General features: G+C 43.0%; 1 protein-coding gene across 1 annotated transcript; it reads right to left on the reverse strand.

The window, feature by feature from the left end:
* Positions 1–547: 547 nt before the first annotated feature.
* Positions 548–20,779, reverse strand: IRF8 (interferon regulatory factor 8). Its single transcript, XM_083626342.1, has 9 exons — positions 20,134–20,779; positions 15,543–15,717; positions 13,501–13,684; positions 10,822–10,910; positions 8,664–8,778; positions 8,049–8,096; positions 7,255–7,623; positions 5,980–6,095; positions 548–4,241 (listed from the first exon to the last, which is right to left on the reverse strand). The coding sequence occupies exons 1-9, from the start codon at positions 20,139–20,141 to the stop codon at positions 4,065–4,067; spliced, it is 1,281 nt and encodes a 426-aa protein (XP_083482468.1). The 5' UTR covers positions 20,142–20,779; the 3' UTR covers positions 548–4,064.
* Positions 20,780–21,116: the final 337 nt, after the last annotated feature.

Genomic DNA, 21,116 nt, shown 5'->3' on the forward strand with positions numbered 1-21,116 from the left:
TTGGTGAGGCTCATTTGACAAGAAGGAACAGAGCCTTTAGTGTCATTGGCCCGGTACTGTAGAATACTCTGCCCATAGAGATGCCTTCTTTTTCAACTTTTAAACACCTGGCTTATGCAGGCTGTTAAGAAGATGTTGTTCCACAATAGTTACCTGATTTCAGATTTTAACTTTTTAATATATATTTTTAAATCGCATTGTTTTTTATGAACAATTGTTGCAAACAGTTCTGGATTTTTTTTAAAAAAAACAAATTAGTAGTACAGAAATATTTTTATAAATAATAATACCCAAATTTTTAAAACCTGTCCCCAAAATTCTATAGCAGTGGAAGAAAATAAAGGGAGTTATGGTATTCCTTTAGCATGTCTCCACATATTCTGTGCAATGAAATGCAGATTTCAACCACCACCTCCCTACAGCCCCGCCAACCCCTCCCCCCCCAAATACACACAGAGAAAAGCACCACTACCACCCAACAAGACGAATGCAAGCATAATCAGGTGGGACTAAATTTATTTACCCATTTGAAAGCAGACACAAGAGGTTACGAAAGATAGATATTTATTGGCAGGTACCTTTGGTACACAATCACAAAACATTTTAAAACAAGCAATTACAATAAATACTTTGCCTACTATAGATGGAGACATTCAGACTAATCCAAAGCACTGTGTCTGTTCTCAGGGGTGCAAAGTCACACACTTTTGAGCGCAAGATTCCCTGCTCACTTCTGCCCTCAGTGGACAAGACTTTGCACAAGGTAGGAGCTCCACGTGGGTGTTCCATCATGCCCGTGGTAGCACAGGATCAAAGCACTTTGGTTTTAAGCTGACAGCAAAATGCGCATAATGCCCTTTTCAAACAATGAATGCATCTCCATGACTGCTTTCTCTCTCTCTCTCTCTATCTCTATCTCTCTCTCTCTCTCTCTCTCACACACACACACACACACACACACACACAAGCAGGCTGGGTCTGTATTAATGGTAGCTTGTACACACTCCTAACCTGTACATACACTGAACACATGCTTTAGCACACATGAATGTTGTCCCTCAATGATCTTTGAATTTTAACCACTGTAGTTTTTGCAATACTCTAAAGTGTTTTCCCCCTGGGATTACTGCGCATTCCTCTTCCCCATTTACAATGCAGGGGTGGGGGGAGGTCACAACTACCACCTCTAAGCTCAGAGCAAGACATGCAACTCTCTAGAAAAGCAGCAATTAACTCCTGCTTCTCTCCCCCTCCCAGTGATTGTGTCACACCCCTGATGTACCAAGAAGTAACACAGAGATTTACCCCCTTCCTCCTGCTGCAACCATGGCATAAACACAGAGATTGCCCAATCCACACAGCCATGTGCACAAATGAGTTGCAGTGCTCACCCATTCACCTCTTGGCACACACGAAACTGCTCCCTCCACTGGATGGGAGAGCTGTGTGCTCACAATCACAAGGGATCTCTGAAGCGCATGTATGCTAATAGCTCCTTAAGAGCCCAGGCTGATGTAGCTCTATAAACAAATATTTACATAGCTTCTGATTCTGGGACCCTTCGGTTGGTCCTCATTGATGCATATCCTACTGGATCCCCACCAGCACCACCCTCCTATGGACCCACTCATCTATGCTTTTCCTATTAACATAGATATATACAGCAGCATCCTCCAAAACTTTGCCCAGATGGAAAAGAGCCAAGAACATATTGCTGCTCTTCTTCTTAAAGGTGGAGAACCTCAGGCCCAGGGACCCTCTGGACCTCTCTGTCTTGCCCTTGGGACTCTCTCTAGGCCACACACTCCTCTCCATGCCTTCTAGCTGTTAAGACTTGCTGGAGTTTGTCCTAGAATGGTAGCAATGCCTCTCTCCTACTTGCTTGGCTGGAGGAATCGGTGCATAGAAACTGCACAGAGTCACATTCACTGCCTCAGCTACCGCTGTCATGTGACACCCCCATGTGGCCCTCAGACTGAATAAACTTCCCCAACTCTGCTCTGAAGCATCTATCACTTGACCTTTTGAGCTAGGATACTGGTCTCATGCTGGCCACATGACCCGGAAGCTGTACGCCGGCTCCCTCGGCTAATAAAGCGAGATGAGCGCCGCAACCCCAGAGTCGGTCACGACTGGACCTAAGGGTCAGGGGTCCCTTTACCTTTACCGTACTGGTCTCACCAAGTACAGCTGTTCACATTTCGCTCTTGGGATATTTTGTTTACTGAGAAACCCTTCATAGTTAATATAGCTTAAGGGGGTGAGGTACATGTTACTCTTTAAGAATAAAACAAAATCAGGAAGAACCACAGCTCAGTTTTAGAGCATCTGCTTTGTATGCAAAAGGTTCCAGATTCAATCCCCCATCATCTTCAGGCAGGGCTGGAAGAAGACCTCCTGTCAGGAGATCTGCTGCCAGTCAGTGTAGACAAAACTGGGATGGACCCATGGTCTGACTCTGATTCCATATAAGACAAGTTTCATATGTTCAGCATTCTGTTTAGTTCTTAAATGACTTAGCATAATCTACCTTCCCCCTCCACCACAAAAAACAACTACGCAATACGAGCTAAAATAAAACTTCACAGGAATATATTACATAGATGCAAAAATGTATAGCTAGGTGTGGTTTCTTAATAGCATAGGTAAGAAGCCACTTGGTCAACAAAGTCATCACAGAATTCTCACCGGGATATATTGAAAATATAAAGAGAGCAAAGCAGCCACAAGACAGCTAAAGATGGGCGTCTTGGGAGCAGGGGAGCAGACCTTGATGACTGCAACATCAAAGAATTACTTGCACATGGGAACAGAGGTGGAGCTAGCTGCTCCAGCACCCAGAGTGGTGCACACGCTGTGTACCCAGGGGCAGGGCCGCCCACAGGGTTGGGGTGAGCATCCCAGGGTGGTGGCGCCCACAGTGAGTGGCGAGCGTCCCGGGGGCGGGGCAGTGATGTCACACACCCCTCAGGGATGACACCTGGGGTGGACCGCACCCACCACACCCCCCTTCCTCCGCCAGTGCATGGGAATAAGCTATTGGAGATCACCACCAATAACATTTTCACATCACCCCTAGACTTTTCGGTGGACTCTGCTCACATGCTTAGCTGCCAGTGATTGAGTGCACAGAAATCAGATGACTTGACATGCACATGTAATCAACCCCTTTGAGTCCCTTTCTGCAAAGCTCATATAAGCCCATCTCTGCAGCTGAAGCGTCTCTCATTCACTGGGGCTTGCAGGGTGTGCGTGTGTGTGTATGAATTATCTATCTATATCTATCTATCATCTATCTATCTATCTATCTATCTATCTATCTATTTATCATCTATCTATCATCTATCATCTATCATCTATCATCTATCTATAACTATCTATCTATATCTATTTCTATCATCTATTTATCTATATTGTTTACATTCCAGGTACACTGAACACACACACAGCAGCTCCATCTAGATACCCAGTACTAAACAACACAAGGAGATATGTTTCTTGGGGACACTTCCATATTCCCCTAAATGCAGACATTTATACCAAAAGGGGGGGGAGATACAGTGGTTGGAGCTTGCATCACCCCTCCTCTTCAGGAAACACATTACCCAGTCAGCATAACAGCCCTACAGATGTCCCTCTCTGTTCTGAGGCCAATGAATCAACATGGTATGTGTCTTTTTGGGATCAAAGCTGCTGAATCACAACCTCACTTTTTTCCTTTCAAAAACCAAGCCATCCAGCAATATCCCAGTACTGGTTTTAAAGCTACTTTGGATGTATGTTACAGTGCTGAGAAGCCCAAAGGAATGTTTAATTGTTTCCTTTTTTATGTCAAATTCCATATGGGGAAACAAGATGTCACAAACTCTCTCTCTCTCTCTCTCTCTCTCTCTCTCTCTCACACACACACACACACACACACACACACACACACACACACACACAAATCTACATGTATAAACCCAGAACAATGTTCCCAAAAGGAAAAATTAAATGGATGATGGTGATACAAAAATAGATCTAAATTGAATCCTTAAAAAACAAATGTTTTGCCCAGGATTCTCTCAAACAGTGATTTGCTGGTTTTCTCGGAAAATGGGTCTTTGGTGTGGTCCACAAGAATCCTGGAAATTCCTATATATCTGGTCATAATGCAGCTCCTCGCCTATTGGGTGGATCAAAGAGTTGCTGTCGCTCTTCCCAGCTTCCTCCACCAACTGACGAATATGCAGCTGCTCAATCTAAAGTTGGGAGAAGATCAGAAATCCTTATTTTGAGCAGTGGTGCCTTTGAAGGATTGAATGTGCAGCAAAATGGTCCTACTCAATTGTGGATACTATTGTTGTTGTTGTTGTTGTTACTATTGCTATTGCTATCCTGCCCTTCACCATAAGGCCCCAAGGCGGCTTACAACATTAAAACACAACATGACAACAAAATATTAAAAGCAGTTTAAAACAACTCGCAATTACATAAATAAGGCAGGTCCTAAAAATATACACCTCAAGTGTCAAAAGCCCGTGCAAAGAAGTGTGCCTTCAGCAATCGCCAGAAAGTGTATAAGGAAGGTGTGAGGTGTACGTCTGTGGGGAGTTCCACAACTTACAGGATGCCACAGAGAATGGGTCCTCCTGGACTGCTGCCACCACACCCAAGCCTCTGAGGGCAGAGAACTACCAAGAGGAACCCCTCTGCTGATCTTGGTGCTCAAGGTGGTCTGAAGGGAAGGAGGCGGTCTTTCAGGTATTTGGGGCTGGAGTCATTTAGGGCTCTGAACACTAACGAGAGCATCCTGAATTTGGCCAGGGGAAAAAACCGGCAACCAGTGGAATACTACTCTGGGTTAATATTCAGTGCTAGTCCTACTCTACTCTCTTTCTTATAAATATTCTCCTTCTTACAGGATAAACAATTCTGTACACTAAGCCCTCAATTTGTGCTGGGGTTATGTTCCAGGGATTGCACCTAAAGCCAAAATCATGTATAGTCAAAACACATTGGATGCAATGGCAGGTGGGATTGCCAAAGTCTTTTTTTCTGGATGCCCACTCCCTTTTTAGTTGTTGTTGTTTTAAAAAAAATGCCAAGTACAAAAAGCTGACCATGCACAAGTTAAATGTGCGTAAGTTGCAGGCTTACTGTAGTCTCTTTCTTTTTTTGTTGCAATACTTGATAGAGGAAATACTTGAAAGAGGCTGTCAAATGTGAGGTTGTATCTATCTGCCTTGTCTATATGATGATGATTATGATGAGAGAAACCTCCTTGTGAATACAGAGCTTATCCATCCTTATCCACACCCTTTCCAAGCTGCACTTAAAAGTTTTGTGTCTGAGTGTGGTTTTTTCCCCAGCAGGTTTTGGTGGGTCTGGAGTACAAAGAAAAAAGGATGCTTGAACATAGAGCTATGAAGCACACACCATGCCTGGAAAGACTTCTTCCATAAAAGTCCTCTCTCCCCTTTTCCTGGCTTTGCTCAACTCATGTAGACTTTTAAGCCTTAATGGAAGAGAACATGACACTTCTGTGTTCCCTGTAGACAGCAGCTTAGCAGGCCAATGGTATCGAATAAATGTTTTGGCACACCAAGCCATCTAGAGAGCAGACAGCTCTCTCTGTGAAGGGGCCTACCTGCATAAAGGGAAGGGGAAGGCCACCTCAGGTTCACTTGCCAAACTTAGGGGAACAGAATGCCTTACTGACACCAAAATCAGGCAAGCCTGAGCATAAAGCAAACAATTTCCCCAAAACATGAGGACTAGTATCTTGGTTGCCTGCTTTAAAAACAAACAGAAAAGAAAGTGCTGCACTTGATTGTTGATGCTACATTGTGGGTGGGAAAGGAGGAACTTCCCTGAATTTAACACTGGGAAGTCACAAGATCGTCTTGCACTATAAATGAGAGAACTCAAGTCAGAGAAGAACTCGGGGGCACAGAGATAATATAAACAACTGACACCAAGACAGACTATAATACTTGCCTCAACTAGGATCAGCTTATAGCGTAAAGGGGTAGCATCTGGAAACTCCTCCCCGAAACATAGAATAACTTTGCTGTTTGGGAAGCGGCCTTGATTGTTGTAATACTGGTGAAATTCTAGAAGAAGAAAATGGCAAATGTTTTAATTAGAGGCAGAAGTCATTTGTCTCTGTGTCTGGGAGCCCAACTGCAGGTGGGTCTGTAACAAAATGGAGACAGAGGTACTTGGAATGCTGAACAAGGGAATATTATGTGTGCATAATGCTTCTATGACACTCAAGAATACAATTCAGTGAAGGCTATCCTTACTTTTTTCAAAAAATAATAATAATCTTGGACAGCATCCAACTAAACAGTTCTGCAATGGAACTTCCCCTCCCTCTTCTCTCCCCACGTGCCCCCTAAATTTGCTCCACATGGTTGGGGAACTCCCAGAACATATTGAGAGGTGCATGGGGAGGAGAATTCTAGGAATCTCAGCTTTTCATTATTATTGTTTAAAAATGAAACAAGTTTCTAGCCCTTAAGAGTGCAAAAAAATATTTTAAGTTTGTGTGTGGCAATGCCTGCTGAAACCTCAAAAGATGGGGGTGAAGAACAGAATACCCAGGACTTAGACGAGATCTTTTTCCCCTCTTCCCCATGGAGAGAAGAGACAAAACAAATTGCATTTCCGTGCAGATTTTGAACCTACACATAACTTATGCAGGGTGCAGAATCACACTGGCATTGGGTGACCTTCACAAAGCACATTGATCTTAGTTTCAAATTTGAGGGTGCACAATGTCCCTGGGCATAAAATTCTCAAGCACATGGGGGCAAGTGAGAAATGCACCACAACCTCCCACAGACCTCTGAAGAGGGAGTGGGTGAATCTGTTGATTTCAGTTTCTTTCAGTTTCTAATTTTTCCAGTCTTTGGTTCAGCTTCCCAAATTTCCACACCAGTTTGCATTTTTAAAAAAAAAAAAGTCCCCGTGGAAATTCATTAATTTATTTTCCTAAACATATATGTTTTTGCAAAGCAATTCTCCCTTAGTACAATGCAGTTTTTGTAGGTTATATTTTTACAAACATATGCATTTCTATGCCCATTTTGACCCAGAATAATCGTTTCGGTACATATGAGTTGGCTGGAGAACCGAACTGCAAAAATTCGGAGAGGTGTGAATTTTGAAGAGTGGCTGCGTTTCAGTTTGTGTTTTGGTTCAGAAACTGCAAATTAGGTAGGTTCGTCTTTACACACAAAATGAATCGGATTCATCCCCCATCCGTACCTCTGAGAAAGTGATTGGTGTCAAATATCTTGACCACCTCGTCTCGGTCAAGCTTGTTAGGGCGGTCCTTGTAGATCATGGTGTTCCCGCTCCAGAAGACCCGGCCCTGGCTCAGCCTCTTGATGAAAATGCCCTGCCTGTTGGACTGCAGAAGGACACCCCTCTCCAGGTGCCCAAAGAGCTTCTTGGTGATCTGTCTCTGCCGTTCGTTTGGGATCATGTCCGCTGATGGGAACCGCACGTGATCAAAGCTTTCCAAGGCATAAGGCAGCTCTCCAAGGGAGATCCGGCAACCTTCGGGGCGAGAGGTTGTCGTGTTTCCCACCAGCTTCCCGCCATAGTAGAAGTTGATCACCATCTGGGAATAGCCTGTGAAGAGATATGTGGCAATTACCCATCAAGGGGTTGTATGTGGTCAATTTATTTACTTATTTATATAAAACATTGTTAATACTACTCTTCGGCAAAAGAAAATAGCTCCTAAAGTGGCTCAGAAATATCTGTGGTAACACAGTGCCTGTCCCCCGGTTTAAAAGACACAATGTGAAACGAAAAGGGGTCTGGAGGGAGAATGAAAACAGCAAACTCAAGCACCTAATTTCAACTACAAAGTTATAGTGGCTCTGACAGGCCTGTCACCATGGGCTGCTTTTACTGGGGGTGGGGAAGCAGGAGTTCTTGGTATCTTTAACTCCCCCCCCCAAAAAAAAATAGACTTGGGTTGAAAACGAAATGAAACGAAGGCTAACTGTACCAGATGTTAGCTGAGGGAGGAAGCTGAAGAGTCGCCATACCTGAATGAACTGCTTCATAGCCAGTGAGCCCACTCATCAGTGGCAAAGCTGTGGGTTTAAAAAAAGAAAAGAAAAGGTACATGTGTTTATTTTATTTACTTCTATAACAAGTGACATCCTGCCCTTCTGGTGTCTGCACACCACTTAGGGCAGCTAACATCTGTACAAGCCAACCAAAAAATACATTATTATTTTCTAAATTACATTATAAGCAAAACAGAAACAGCAGCTAAAACAGAGGCATTGGATAAATACTTATTTGCCCACTAAAACCAGTGCCTGCCTAAACAAGATGGCTTATGTATTTATATTTATTAAAGTATTTGTGTAGTACAAATGGCAGGACAAAAGTGGACCTTGTGAGCCCTTATGGTTGCTAAGAGATTTATACTTTCAGCCTGGAAGGGTAAATACCCACTGCCTATTAGTGAATGATCTGAGGACCTCACTGTCCTGGCTACATTGGAACATATTTCATATAGACATGAATTTCATGTGGACACCTGAAGGGCTTATATATTTAGCTTCTGCGTGTAACTTAAGATACACATGCTGGTGTTTACTGTATCCATGATGTGAGCACCTTGACTTTCTGAGAACATAACAGTGCCTTACCAGGACTTGACTGCTGAGTCCACCACTCAGGTATTGGTGGATTTCTTCCAGTTTCCTGAAGCGGTGAAGGGCTTCGTTTAATTGTGCCAAGGTATTCATCCACTGCAGAGGGGGGCTGGAAAGTTTATGGGGGGCGGGGAGAGATAGAAGACGACCATTGAGATGGCAATGTTAACATTATAAGTACTGTATATGTAACCCGAAAGCAGTGATGCTCCTGAGAGTTATTCTGTTGCTTCGTATGACAAGATGTCTCCCAAGAAGCCCCTCCAGAAATAAAGAGTAATACTTATAAAGACATAGGAGATACAAATACACACACACAAATTCTATGTGTGTCAGAGAGAATTTGACTTTGAGAGAGAGGTGGGGGGGACAGAGAGAGGAAAAGTGTGTGTGTGTGTGTGTGTGTGTGTGTGTGAGAGAGAGAGAGAGAGAGAGAGAGAGAGAGAGAGAGAGAGAGAAGAGCATGGACGTAGCCAGGATTTATGTTGGGGAGACAGACTTTATGTTAGAGGTGCAGAACCAAGCTGTTAGTTTCATTTATTTACTTGATTTAGGGGAGCAACTGCCTCCCTGCCCGCCCCCCCCCCCCGGCTTGGCTACACATATGAAGAGAAGAGGTCAGTGTGTCCAGTGCTGTTGCTTCTTATCAAGTACTCACATCTTGATAACAAGATTCATGGATGCCAGCACAAAATGGCAGCAGAACCAGCAGTAAAAAAAAAGGGGATGGTACCCCCAGACCACTGACTACTGTCCCCCCAAAGCACTGTGTGTTTCAAAGCACTTAACATTGTTTCAGTAATTTTTAAACCACCCCTAAGGTAGACACACACACACACAAATCAAATTGCAGCTTGACAGTTGTGAAACTGTGGTTTGCACACAATCCAAATGCCAGATGGGGGAAGGATTTCTTATCCCACAAAGGCTGCATGTTTCCCTGTGCAATAAGTGGATTATCTCCATGGCCCAATTTCCCCATTACAGCTGAAGAACTGCTTTTCTGGCAGTTCTTTACTGTGAGAACATAGGAAGCAGCCTTATACTGAATCAGAGCATCTGTCCACCTAGCTCAACATTGCCTACACTGACTGGCAGTGACTCCCCAGAGTTTCCAGCCCTATCTGGGGGTCCTGGGAACTGAACCTGAAAGCTTCTCTATGTGCGATGCAGATGCTCTGCCGCTGAGTTAAAGCCCTTCCTTACTTCTGCATCACTACATAAGCAAAGAAGAAGAAGGGCCAAACTGTGTTTTAAAGGTGGCTTCCAAATTCTGGCCTTGTTTGGAATCCATTAACCATAGTTCCCATTTCATGCTTAATAGGATGCTATAGCTACCCAATATGTGCACATTTCAATCTGCAGAGCTTGCACTTTTATAAGTGCCACATAATGTTTGATCTGCACTGGCAAGAAATCAATATTGTAATGTGGCAGCAGCTATTCCTAGGAACTCCCAGCCTATTGATATTAGGAAAGGCCCTTTATTGTCCTACTTTCTTTGCCTGCTAAGGCTTTTTTGTTTAGGCAAGCCTACAAAGACATTTTATTGTATTATGTGTATTTGTTTTGAAAACTGTTCCTTTTGCCTATATTCTTATTACTTCATCCACCATGTTTTTAATGTATTTATTTGCTATTTTTAAAAAAATGAATATTTTATTAACTTATTTATGTAAACAGCTTACAGGTTGGTTTGTTTTTAATTAAACAATATATGAAGCTTTCTAAAGAAATAAAAGAAATGAAAATTTGAAATGGTACAGTAAATTTTGTTCTGGGTGGAGTGAAAGGGGATGGAATGAAGGGAATTTAACACCATCATCCCAGTCCCGCTATGGCACTACACATAAGCCCTCCTCAGCCATAGAGCCTGGACACTCAAGGGCAAAGGTGTGCATGGAATGAACATGTGAGGAGAAGGATAGAGGAGAAATTCGATTCATTTCACATTTAAATGTGAACTTACAAAATCTGGACTTTCCAAAGCAATACATTAACTGCAGCACCGCCATCCTTTGAAATTCACACTTTTTGTAATGCCAACTAATGCATACAAAAATACATATACTGTACATGTGACCCTTCAAAAAAAAGAAAGTCTGAAGAAATAAAGTGATATATTAGCATGTGCAAAGGGGGTGTTAATTACCTCTTTCATCAAGTCATCTATTGCAGAAGCACTGCACTCCATTTCCGTTACTTCACTCAAGCTGCACCCATTCCCCATCCCCATTTTGCCTGGGAAGAAACACAGTTTGAATACCATTACAAACTATTCTAAAAGAGTGGCAACTTTGGCATGTAGTTTAGCCCTCTGCAAGAGGGTTTTAGGTACTTCCGTAAGGGCCATCTGACTTTCCACCCCAAATAATCTGAAAACTGTTTGACGATACCCTGCGATCCAGGTTGTTTGCATGCCAAGGCCCCCATGACTCGCAGTCCCCTAGTGGCTAATAAACACACAGACACAAGTATTTAGGTTTATGGGTTCCAAAAAGCCACAACTTTATTGGTTACAGATGTGAGCAGTTTGGCTTAGGCATTGGGTGAAACCAGGCTATATCTCAACTCCCACCCATCTGCAGGGAGTCCAACTAAGGGTAAACCACCAATTGGGAAAGCCCTATGACTTACGTCAGGCATAGGCAAACTCAGCCCTCCAGATGTTTTGGGACTACAACTCCCATCATCCCTGACCACTGGTCCTGTTAGCTAGGGGTGATGAGAGTTGTAGTCCCAAGACATCTGGAGGGGCAAGTTTGCCTATGCCTGACTTACGTCAAATAGGGGCAACCCTAGGGGTCCCCACTGGGGTCATGGCATGGCCCTAGCCCACGTCCAGGCATCAGACAGGATCCACACCTGCGGATCCCTTTAACAGGATACCCTTAATGAGGAGAGGCAGGCAGAGGCTACAACCTCTCCTCCATCCAAACAAAGGCTTACCCAATGCCTAACCTCACAAAGTTGTGATGATTGCCACAAGGTAGGCGAAAACCAACTTGCCAAGTTGAAAAAAATCCTATACAGCCCCAACAATATGGCGGCCGACATTTGTCCATAACAAGGTCGTGTCAGAGCAAAGCATGAAAAGAGGGCGGGTGGGTCGGGAGATCTGGTAAAAAGGTGAGGGGGGCGGCCGTGCCACGTTTTAATTTCCCACGACCACGTCCCTCTATCGGCACTGATTGGCCAGCGGGGCCACAATGGGCCAGTGACACGGCCGGATCGGCACAAGGGGGCATCGACTCCCCGTCCTCATGCCGGATCACTGCAGGGGCCCCGATGCCTGGCCACAATACTGCCCACTGAAAAAGGTGAGTGGACTTAGTAAACAGTGGACAGTTTTCCAGAAAAACTGCAAGCCATTTGCATGAGCATTAAGCCTTGCAGCCTTATGGGGGGTGATTTCTTGACAGCTCAATTCTGTATGCTTGAAAAGTCACCACACACCAAAAACCACAGATAAAAATAAAACAGAGCGAGGCTCGTGTAATACCGGACATTTCAAAGACAGACGTTCTGTGTTCTGTTACTGTAACCACAAATGCACAGCTCTGCTTTACTCCGGCAAAGGGCAAATGCGGAGAGTTGTTGCTCTGTATCCTTGACATCTGGGGCTTTGCAAACCGAGCACTGGGGTGTGGGTGCTGAGGCTGAGCTGACAATAAAAGGTGCTGTAAAAGCTTTCTCACAGCACCTTTGACACTGGGATTTGATACGAATGGAGACTTCGCGGAATGCAAGACACATAGTAATGTGGTGTGGTTTTCAAAGAAAGCTGCATCAGTCAAGGGAGTGGGGGACGCCATCAGAGGAAAAAAGCACCTTGATGAATTTCTTTTACTTGTGTGTAAATCAAATCCTGATGTGCAGCAAGCTCCATCTCCCATTCTCTCAAAGAGAAGCTCCCTTGTACTTTGGGGGTACAGAACCTGCTTTGCATACAGAAGGTCACAGGTTCAATCTCTGACATCTCCAAGTAGGACTGGAAATGTAATTTCTGAAACCCTGGAGAGCCTCTGCCAATCAGTGTAGACAACACTGAGCTAGATGGACTCAGCATAAGGCAGTTTCTCCTATGTTCCTATGCATGGTTCTTGGATATTACCTAGACAGAATGACTGGTGAATGACCAGCTGTCATGGCAACTGCAGGACATTACACATAAGGACTGGTGGTTAATGTGTGTTCAAGGGGGAGCAAGATCATGCACGCTAGCTGCACCACATGCATGCATTCATAACTTCCAAGAGAGCCTACATGTGAACAGACTCTGCATGCAACTGGGAACCAGTAAATAGACACAGTCTGCATCCTTGCATGCAAACAGTTCATGCACATGCAGATTCTACTGCAGGTTATGGCGTACATGCAAAGGGGGCCGCAGCGGACACAATCCTGCGGTGCATTCAACTCACAATCAGTCTTTTACTTCAGTTTCAAAGTGGTTTGCAACTTTTGAATTCAGGTAGATAATATTTCTGTCTGCAAATCTCTACGATGAAGATGATTAAGTAACTATAGAATCAGGAGAAGAAATTGGTTTATTAGGAAATTTACATCTCCGTTTTCTTTATAAAATAAATATAATGTAGTTTTAAAACACAAAAAATGTTTTCACACTGTATTTCCTCCCAAAATTCATTTTCTCCTCAAGAACAGCCCCTCAGTTTGTTCAAAACATATAGATATTTGGGGCTTGCTGTACAATAGATATGAAGAAACTTTGTATGTGTCTTTAAACAAATCATCTCTTGCCTGTGGTCTGAAGCAGAATCTACTGTGAGCTACACCATGAGATCCTGCTTGGTTCCGTTACACTTACATTTCTGTTCTTCCTCTGGAACAATGCGGTAGACCTTATATGGCTCTGAGATGTCCAGTTGTGACCTGTCCGTCACTTCCTCAAAGTCGGGGCTCTTATTCAAGGCACAGCGTAACCTTGTCTTCCATGTGGCTGGTTCAGCTTTATCACCTTCCTTGAATTTCCCTTTGAAGACTGCCCAAGCCTAGAGGATAAGCAGGAAAGTTTCTCACAAAGAGGTACCACTGCTTTCTGAGGTTCCAAATGGAGGGGGGAAAAATCAGTGGACTTTCACTGAGAACAATCTCTAAGCAAGACCATCCCTGCCATTCAAGAGCTTCAATGGGCATTCCAGTCTTATTAAATGTGATTCCCGTTCCAGTTCATGTCTTCTCTATGCTTCCCCTCATCAGTCAAAATCTACATCACAGTCTCACTATTTTAAAAGTTCAAATGGGTATCCTATATGAATTGTATGGGTATTTTTCCTTCTATTGTATGCAAAGCTGTACTGTATTGTATTGCTTTTTTCTCTCACTAGGTGTCGCTACAGGATGATTTGCACAGCTAACAGATTGAGTACCATGCAGCACATAAATACACAAAAAATACGTTCCTTTTTCAAACTTATTCTTTCACACATTCTCTATGTAAAAGCTACTCCAGCTGCATGAGATGAGCTTTGGAGGCCTTACTCATGTTTCTGCATTTTAAGATCAGTTAGGCTGGCAGGCACTACAGATAGGGCCTTCTCAGTGGAGTTCCCTTCTGAGATGTATATGACTGGCTCCTTTGGTTCAAGAAAGTTTGTTCTTACTGAATTTTATTATTTTGAGCATTTTTTAAACTGGCTATTTCATTGTGATTCAAACTGTACATTTTAATATTTGTTTTAAATAAAACAGAGTATATTCATAGTAATGTAAACTGCCTTGGGAAAGCTATAGTTTGAAGGGAAGCGTAAAAATAATTATCTGAAATAAACGAAGCTTCAGTAAAGTGTAGTAAGAAGCCGTTTTTATCAGGTGGTTTTTAAGAGAGACTACAGAAACTACTGGGAATAAGCCACGGAAGGGCAACCAAAGTGACCAAGAGGCTTGGACAACTTCAAAATGTTAGTTTTTAGTTCATAATAAGGGTGGGACATGATATAAGTACATAGAATTATGCATGCTTTGGAGAAAGTGTTTCCCTCTCTCATAACATTAGAACCCAGAGTCATCCATGAAGCTGAATACAGGAAGACAACAGGAAGGACTTCTTCACATATGACACAATTTGCTCCCACTAAAGGTAGTGATGACCACCACCTTGGATGGCTTTAAAGGAGGATTTGACCAACTGACGAAGGATAAAGTTATCCATGGCTACTGGCCATGATGGCTATCTAGTCCAAACCCTGCAATGCAGGAATCTCAACTAATGCATCTATGACAGGTGGCCATCTAACCTCTGCTTAAAAGCCTCCAATGAAGTAGAGCCCACCACCACCTTCTGAGAAAGTCCTTTCCACTGTCAAATATATCTTACCATCAGAAAGTTCTCCCTGCAGTTTAGTGGGAATCTCCTGTCTTATAACTCGAGGCCATTGGTTTGAGTCCTACCCTCTGGAGCAGGAGAAAACTAGATTGCTCCATCTTCCATGTGAAAGCCCTTTAGATATTTGAAAATGGCTATCATACCCTCAGGATTCCTTCCAACTCTACAATCCTATGAGTTCCTGTCAGAAGCACCACGTTTCTGAGTAACAGTTGCTGGGAATCACAAGTGGGGAAAGCGCTGTTGTACTTGCGGGCTTCCCAGAGGCAAACGGTTTGCCCTGTGAGAACAGGATGCTAGACTGAATGGGCCTATGGTCTGATCCAACTGAGATCTTCTTATGTTCTTCATATAGAGGACAAGCCCATGCGGACTCCAGAAGACTTACAGAAACCTCAAGAGTTGTGACTTGAAAAGTTGTTGTTCGCTTTTATAAAGGTATAGAAAGTATCAACTACTAAGGAACTCAGGAAAATAAACAGATTTGACATTTGCAACATTGATGTAAGGCATATTCTTCAGACCTTGAATATGGATGCATCCACCTCCTGGTTGTAATCCTGCTTCCCTGCGTGTTTCCATGGGATACGGAACATGGTTTTCTCATCATTCTCCCAGATCAGGCCAGAATACATCCCACTATCAATTTGTTCAATCAGCCATTGCCTGAGCCGTCTTCCACCGTTTCGATCGCACATCCTGAATGGAAGCATTTGAATAGCTTTTATTAGGAACCTCTCCAGTCAATTAGTCAATCTAACCATCGGCTGCATCTGCCACCTATGGAAATCCAACATGGCCAGGCACCAACATGGTTCAGCACACACACCCCATCCCATCCTATGAACGTTTACTCAGAAGTAAGCCTGAATGATTTCAGTAGAGCTTTTCTTCAGATAAGAGTGCATAGGATCATGTCCTAAAACAGTGGTGCAGTCGCAAGTCTGAGAACAAAGAAGGTAAGAGACTGAGGAAGTAATCAGGTTGCAAACCGGAGAATGAAAGGGAGAGTCTGGGGGCTGTAACACAATGCTAGCTTAATGTAAAGCACAAGTAATTAAAATAATGCTGGATTTGCTCATTTAAATGTTGATTCTGCCCTTCCTAGAGACTCTGAGCAGAGTGACAATATTTTAAACAGGAAAACAGTGTGAAGCAAACAATTGTAAAATTTAAGACAAAGACATTACACTCCCCCCCCCAAAAAAAAAATCTTGTTCAGCCCAAGTTGAGTTTGGCCATACTTAGTAAACATGAGATCTAAATCCCCACTAGTTTATCAGAAGGCACCAAATTCAAGCTCTGAATAGGTCTTCATTAGAACAATGTTCATCTACAGATATCAAACAACTGATATCTACACCCATCCTTACTTGTGGTACGTGGATAGGAGCAAGGGAAGCTGCCTTATGCTGTGTAGCTCAGTATTGCTTGTTCAACACTGACTGGCAGCAGCAACAGGAGTCTTCCCCATTCCCAATCCTACCTGGAGATGCTGGGGACTGAACCTGAGACCTTCTGCATGCAAAGAAGATGCTCTGCCACTAAGCTATTTCCCCACCCCTTGGCACACAGATTCCCAAGGAGGAAACAGTGTTAATTTGCAGCAAAATGGACTAAGGCAAGGCTAGTCAACATGGCACTCTCCTGATATTGTTAGACTCCAACTCCCATCAGCTCCAGCCATTACAGCCAATGGTCAGAAATGATGGGAGTTGGAGTCCAACAACATCTGGAGGCACCACATCGGCTATTCTTCAACTAACATTTGATGGGCCAACCTGGATCAGAAGAATGTCCCCTTTAATCCGGCAATATGTTTCCAACACTAGTCAGTCCGTAAACTCAACATGCAGGACATTAAAGGAGACAGAATAATAAATGTAATAAACTGCTTTGGGCCAAAAGTCAGAGACATGATGTTGCCCTTTAAGGACCAAAGGAGCTAAACCTTCAGAAGATCTCCTATGCTTTCAAAAATAGCTTAAAAGTGGGAGGGGTGCAAAATCGAGGCCACTATGCTGCATGAAGACATTCAATTCTTTCCTCATGTCAAGTTCCTGACCTAAATTGCTCGTCCACCCAAAGAAGCCACCTGATGCCCCATGGTGGGAAACATACAGTACAGTACACACAAACAGAGAGAACCAGGAACAAAAAAAGACAGCTGGAATTTGATAAGACTCTTCATCCAAGGAAATCATAAAATCAGGGGATTTTAGAGGTAGAAGGCCCCTGAAGGTCATCAAGTCCAATCCACAGCTCAGTGTAATAATCTACAGCATTCCTGAAAGATGCCCATCCAGCCTCTGCTTAAATACCTGCAGCAAAAGAGGCAGCATTTTCCACTATTGAAAAGATCTTACTGTTAGAAAATTTCTTCTAGCTGAACCTGCTTGCCTACCATTTCCACCCATGGGATCTAGAACAGGTTTGTTCCATCTTCTGTAGTCAACTGTCAGCTCTCCCCTTAGCTTACCTCCTCCAGGTAACATGGCCAACTCTTTCAACCATCCCTCACAGGGTTTGCGGTCCAAACCCCATCACCATCCTAGTGGACGTGCTCTAGCCCAGGGGGCAAACTATATTGTGGACTCCAACTCCCATAATCCCTAACCACTGCCCATGCTGTTTGGGGCTGATGGGAGTTGTAGTCCTCAGTAACTGGAAGGCAGCTCATTGGCTGTCCCTGCTCTAGCATTTGGGATGGCTAGACCTTAGGAACTGTTCCAAGTAGTGTGCAGTTGTTTTGTAATCTAGAAGAAATTAAACCTTTCCCTTGATAAATAATTTACACAAAAATGATTTGAGACCAAATCTCCAGCTAATTTATTATAATTGGAAACAGGCCGCATACAGAGCTAGATACATAGAAGGGCAGACCAGTAGAATCTGAGCACTAAAAAGAGAGGTGAAAAAGTCAAGCAATGCAAGTTCCAATTAGCAAAGCTGTGTCACGGAGACGCCCCCAGATGACTGTCTTGTCAGAAGGGAACTCACTTAATTGTGCAATGTAATCCTATGCTTACCTACTCAGTTTAATGAGATTTACTCCCAAGTAAGTATGCATAGCATTGCAGAGTTAGAAGGGACCGCAAGGATCATCTAGTCCACCCCTCTGCAATGCAGGATCTTTTGCCAATGGCCCTGATATTACGTAAGTCTTACACTCCACCAGTTGAGCTACTCTTCCTGTAAATACACAGGTTTGCAGCTGTAATCTTGAGTTATTTGCAACAGATGAGAAACACGAAGGCCGAAGGCTAGTGTCTGTAAACAAGGATTCCATTTCAAGTCATTCTTTGCATTTTTTTAATGCAAGCCACTCGGAAACCTTTTAGGTAACAAGCGACTAATAAATCATGAATGTATTATTCTAATTATTATTAATTTTCTAGCCTTCTAGCTCACTACTGTCTACACTAACCGGCCACAGCTCTACAGACTCTAGGGTTTCAAGCAGGGAATCTTTCCTAGCCCTACCTGGAGATGGAAGGGGTTGAAGATGGAACCTTCTGCATGCATACTAGTACCTACACCACTTGTCTGAACTTGAAGGGCTTATCTTCTGCAATTACTGCCTGCTTCACATAGCCACACTTAAATGTAAACCAAGATACCATACTGAAAATTCATTTTAGAATCTGAAATTTTGAATGTTTCTTCCAGAAAAGAAGTAGTAGATATACTAAGTCAAATGAAGAGGAATTACTCTGTATGATCATTTTGCTTTTAAACCAGCTAAGAAGAACTACTATAATCATTGTATTACTCATTGTACATGTTACTGGACAATCTTTTATATAGGCATGTTTTAGTAGATGAAGCATGTTACACTTTTTAGAATTCTTATTTGTCTATTTTCCCCCATTTTATACAGTCCAAGGCTACTTGTGCACTCCTTTGCACACTTGCATGGGAATCAGAAGCCCATACAGTGGGTTCAAGAATCGGCTTAATACAGAAAAGGGGTGTCCCAAGTTTATTTACTTGTTTTATTTAACAAGATTTATATACTGCTTCATCTGGGAAACCTCTAAGTACTTTACATAAAATAATATAAAATATTCATAAGAATATACTGATAAAATCAATGGACCTTAAAAAAATAAATAGACATAATAATCAAAATGTTGATAAAACCAACAGTTTTAAAAACATACATGATAAAATTACATGTCTGAGTAGGCTTACATACAAGGTTTTTTAGCAGGCATCAGAAAAAGTACAGCAAAGGCGACTTCCTAATATTGATAGGAATCAAGTTATTTGTGATGTGTTTTGCATAGGGTTAGCAAGGTGTGAATCTGTTCTGAATTTCCAGTACAGAACATGGTGGTTTTTTAAAACCCATGACACAATTTCTATTAAATTCCACTCACTCAAAACACAATGGTACAATATAAACACACAACACAGAGAGGTGAGAGACTTACAATCCTATGCATCCTTTCTCAGAAGCAACAACACAATGCTAAGTAAGTTTACTCAGGAGTAAGTCCAATGACATTTACTGCCCGGAGAGTGGCTTCAGCCAACTGACTTTATTCTGTCCTGAGACTTTTCTCTCAATCTAGATAGCAGTCAACAAAACTCCACAAAGTTCTCATACATAGATTTATTGAAGATCAAAAGGCACATGTAGAAATATGTACTCACATTCCAATAGGCTGTTCTTTGACTTGCTACCAAATAAACGTGCGTTGAATTAAAGAATACATATTATTCAGAGCTAGATTATTAATGTTATTAATAGCAATAAGGATAATAAGGATAATTCAATTCTAAGTTGGTAAGAATAAGAAATATGAAAAAATTAGGGAAGCATGCAAAAATAAACCCGTTTCACAAGGAGGCAAATATTTATTATGATTATTTCATTTATATCCCGCCCTTCCTCCCGAAAAAGCTCAGGGCGGCAAACGGATCCACAGTTTAAGAACAAAAATCTTCAGGTCTGGCAAGGTCTAATAGCTAAGCAAAATTTTGTGCCCCTTATTAGTAGTCTGGAAGCCCCCAGGCTAAATTGCTATTTTCGCTTTGCAAGAAAAAAAAGTTAGCCGGCAACTCCAGCAAAAGGAAAGTACTGTACGCCTGGACACACAGAGCACTAACCTCCACATCTGTGCCGGTTGCTGATCTTAATCTACGCTAGATACCAGGTCATGGAAGATGAAACAGAAGCTCGCCCTGCCAATATATATGTATATCTATTTCTATTAGAGCCTGGAGGATATGCAGTTTCCTCCCTCCGGAGGGGGGTGTCTCTGAACCAATGGGAAGAAAGAAGGAGGCGGGCTGGCCAATCAGGAGAGGCCAGTACAGCGTTCCTTCTTCTCACTACATTCTTTTCCGAGAAATCGGCAGTCTCGCTCGCTCTCTCTCTCGGGAGTCCGTTCGAGAGTACCAGTCCAAAGTTCCATCCCCGCGTCAACATTCGACTCCCAAGTCAACGTTCCATTGTCCCCCTGTCCTTTCACTTTCTTTGCTCCGCCCGCGCGCCTCTTAATTCTGACTCCTCTAAAAATCCCCCTGCGCCCACGTGTCGAAAGTTTGGGGGCAGGCTGGATTTCCTGACCGCCTGTGCGCACTCTTTAGTTTTCCTAGTCCCGTGTTTGTTTGTTTGTTTGATTGTTCGTTTGCTGTTTGCTTTTAAAGATTTTGATAGTGGCATCCCTAGCCCCCGCCTCCGCGCTCACCTTTGTTTCTGCAGCCTTCTCATTAATTTAAAATGATAGTATTTTTTAGAAAGCGGTTGGAATGATTCGATGCATAATCTAGTTAGATTCTAGCAGCTGCTGAGCCTTGATGAAGGACTAACTTGCCAAGAGAGGCAAGGGGAGGTTTTGGCTGAGCCTTTAGGAGGTGGAGAGGGGGAATTTCCATAGGAAGGCCAAGTTTTCTTTGGAAGCTGGAGTCTGGGAAATCCCGAGCATCTGATGGAAGAAGAAGAAGAGTTTGGACTTGATATCCCGCTTTATCACTACCCTAAGGAGTCTCAAAGTGGCTAACATTCTCCTTTTCCTTTCTCCCCCACAACAAACACTCTGTGAGGTGAGTGGGGCTGAGAGACTTCAAAGAAGTGTGACTGGCCCAAG

Source organism: Podarcis filfolensis (genome assembly GCF_964270895.1).
Source record: "Podarcis filfolensis genome assembly, chromosome: 8".
In the NCBI taxonomy this organism is placed as follows: Eukaryota; Metazoa; Chordata; class Lepidosauria; order Squamata; family Lacertidae; genus Podarcis; species Podarcis filfolensis.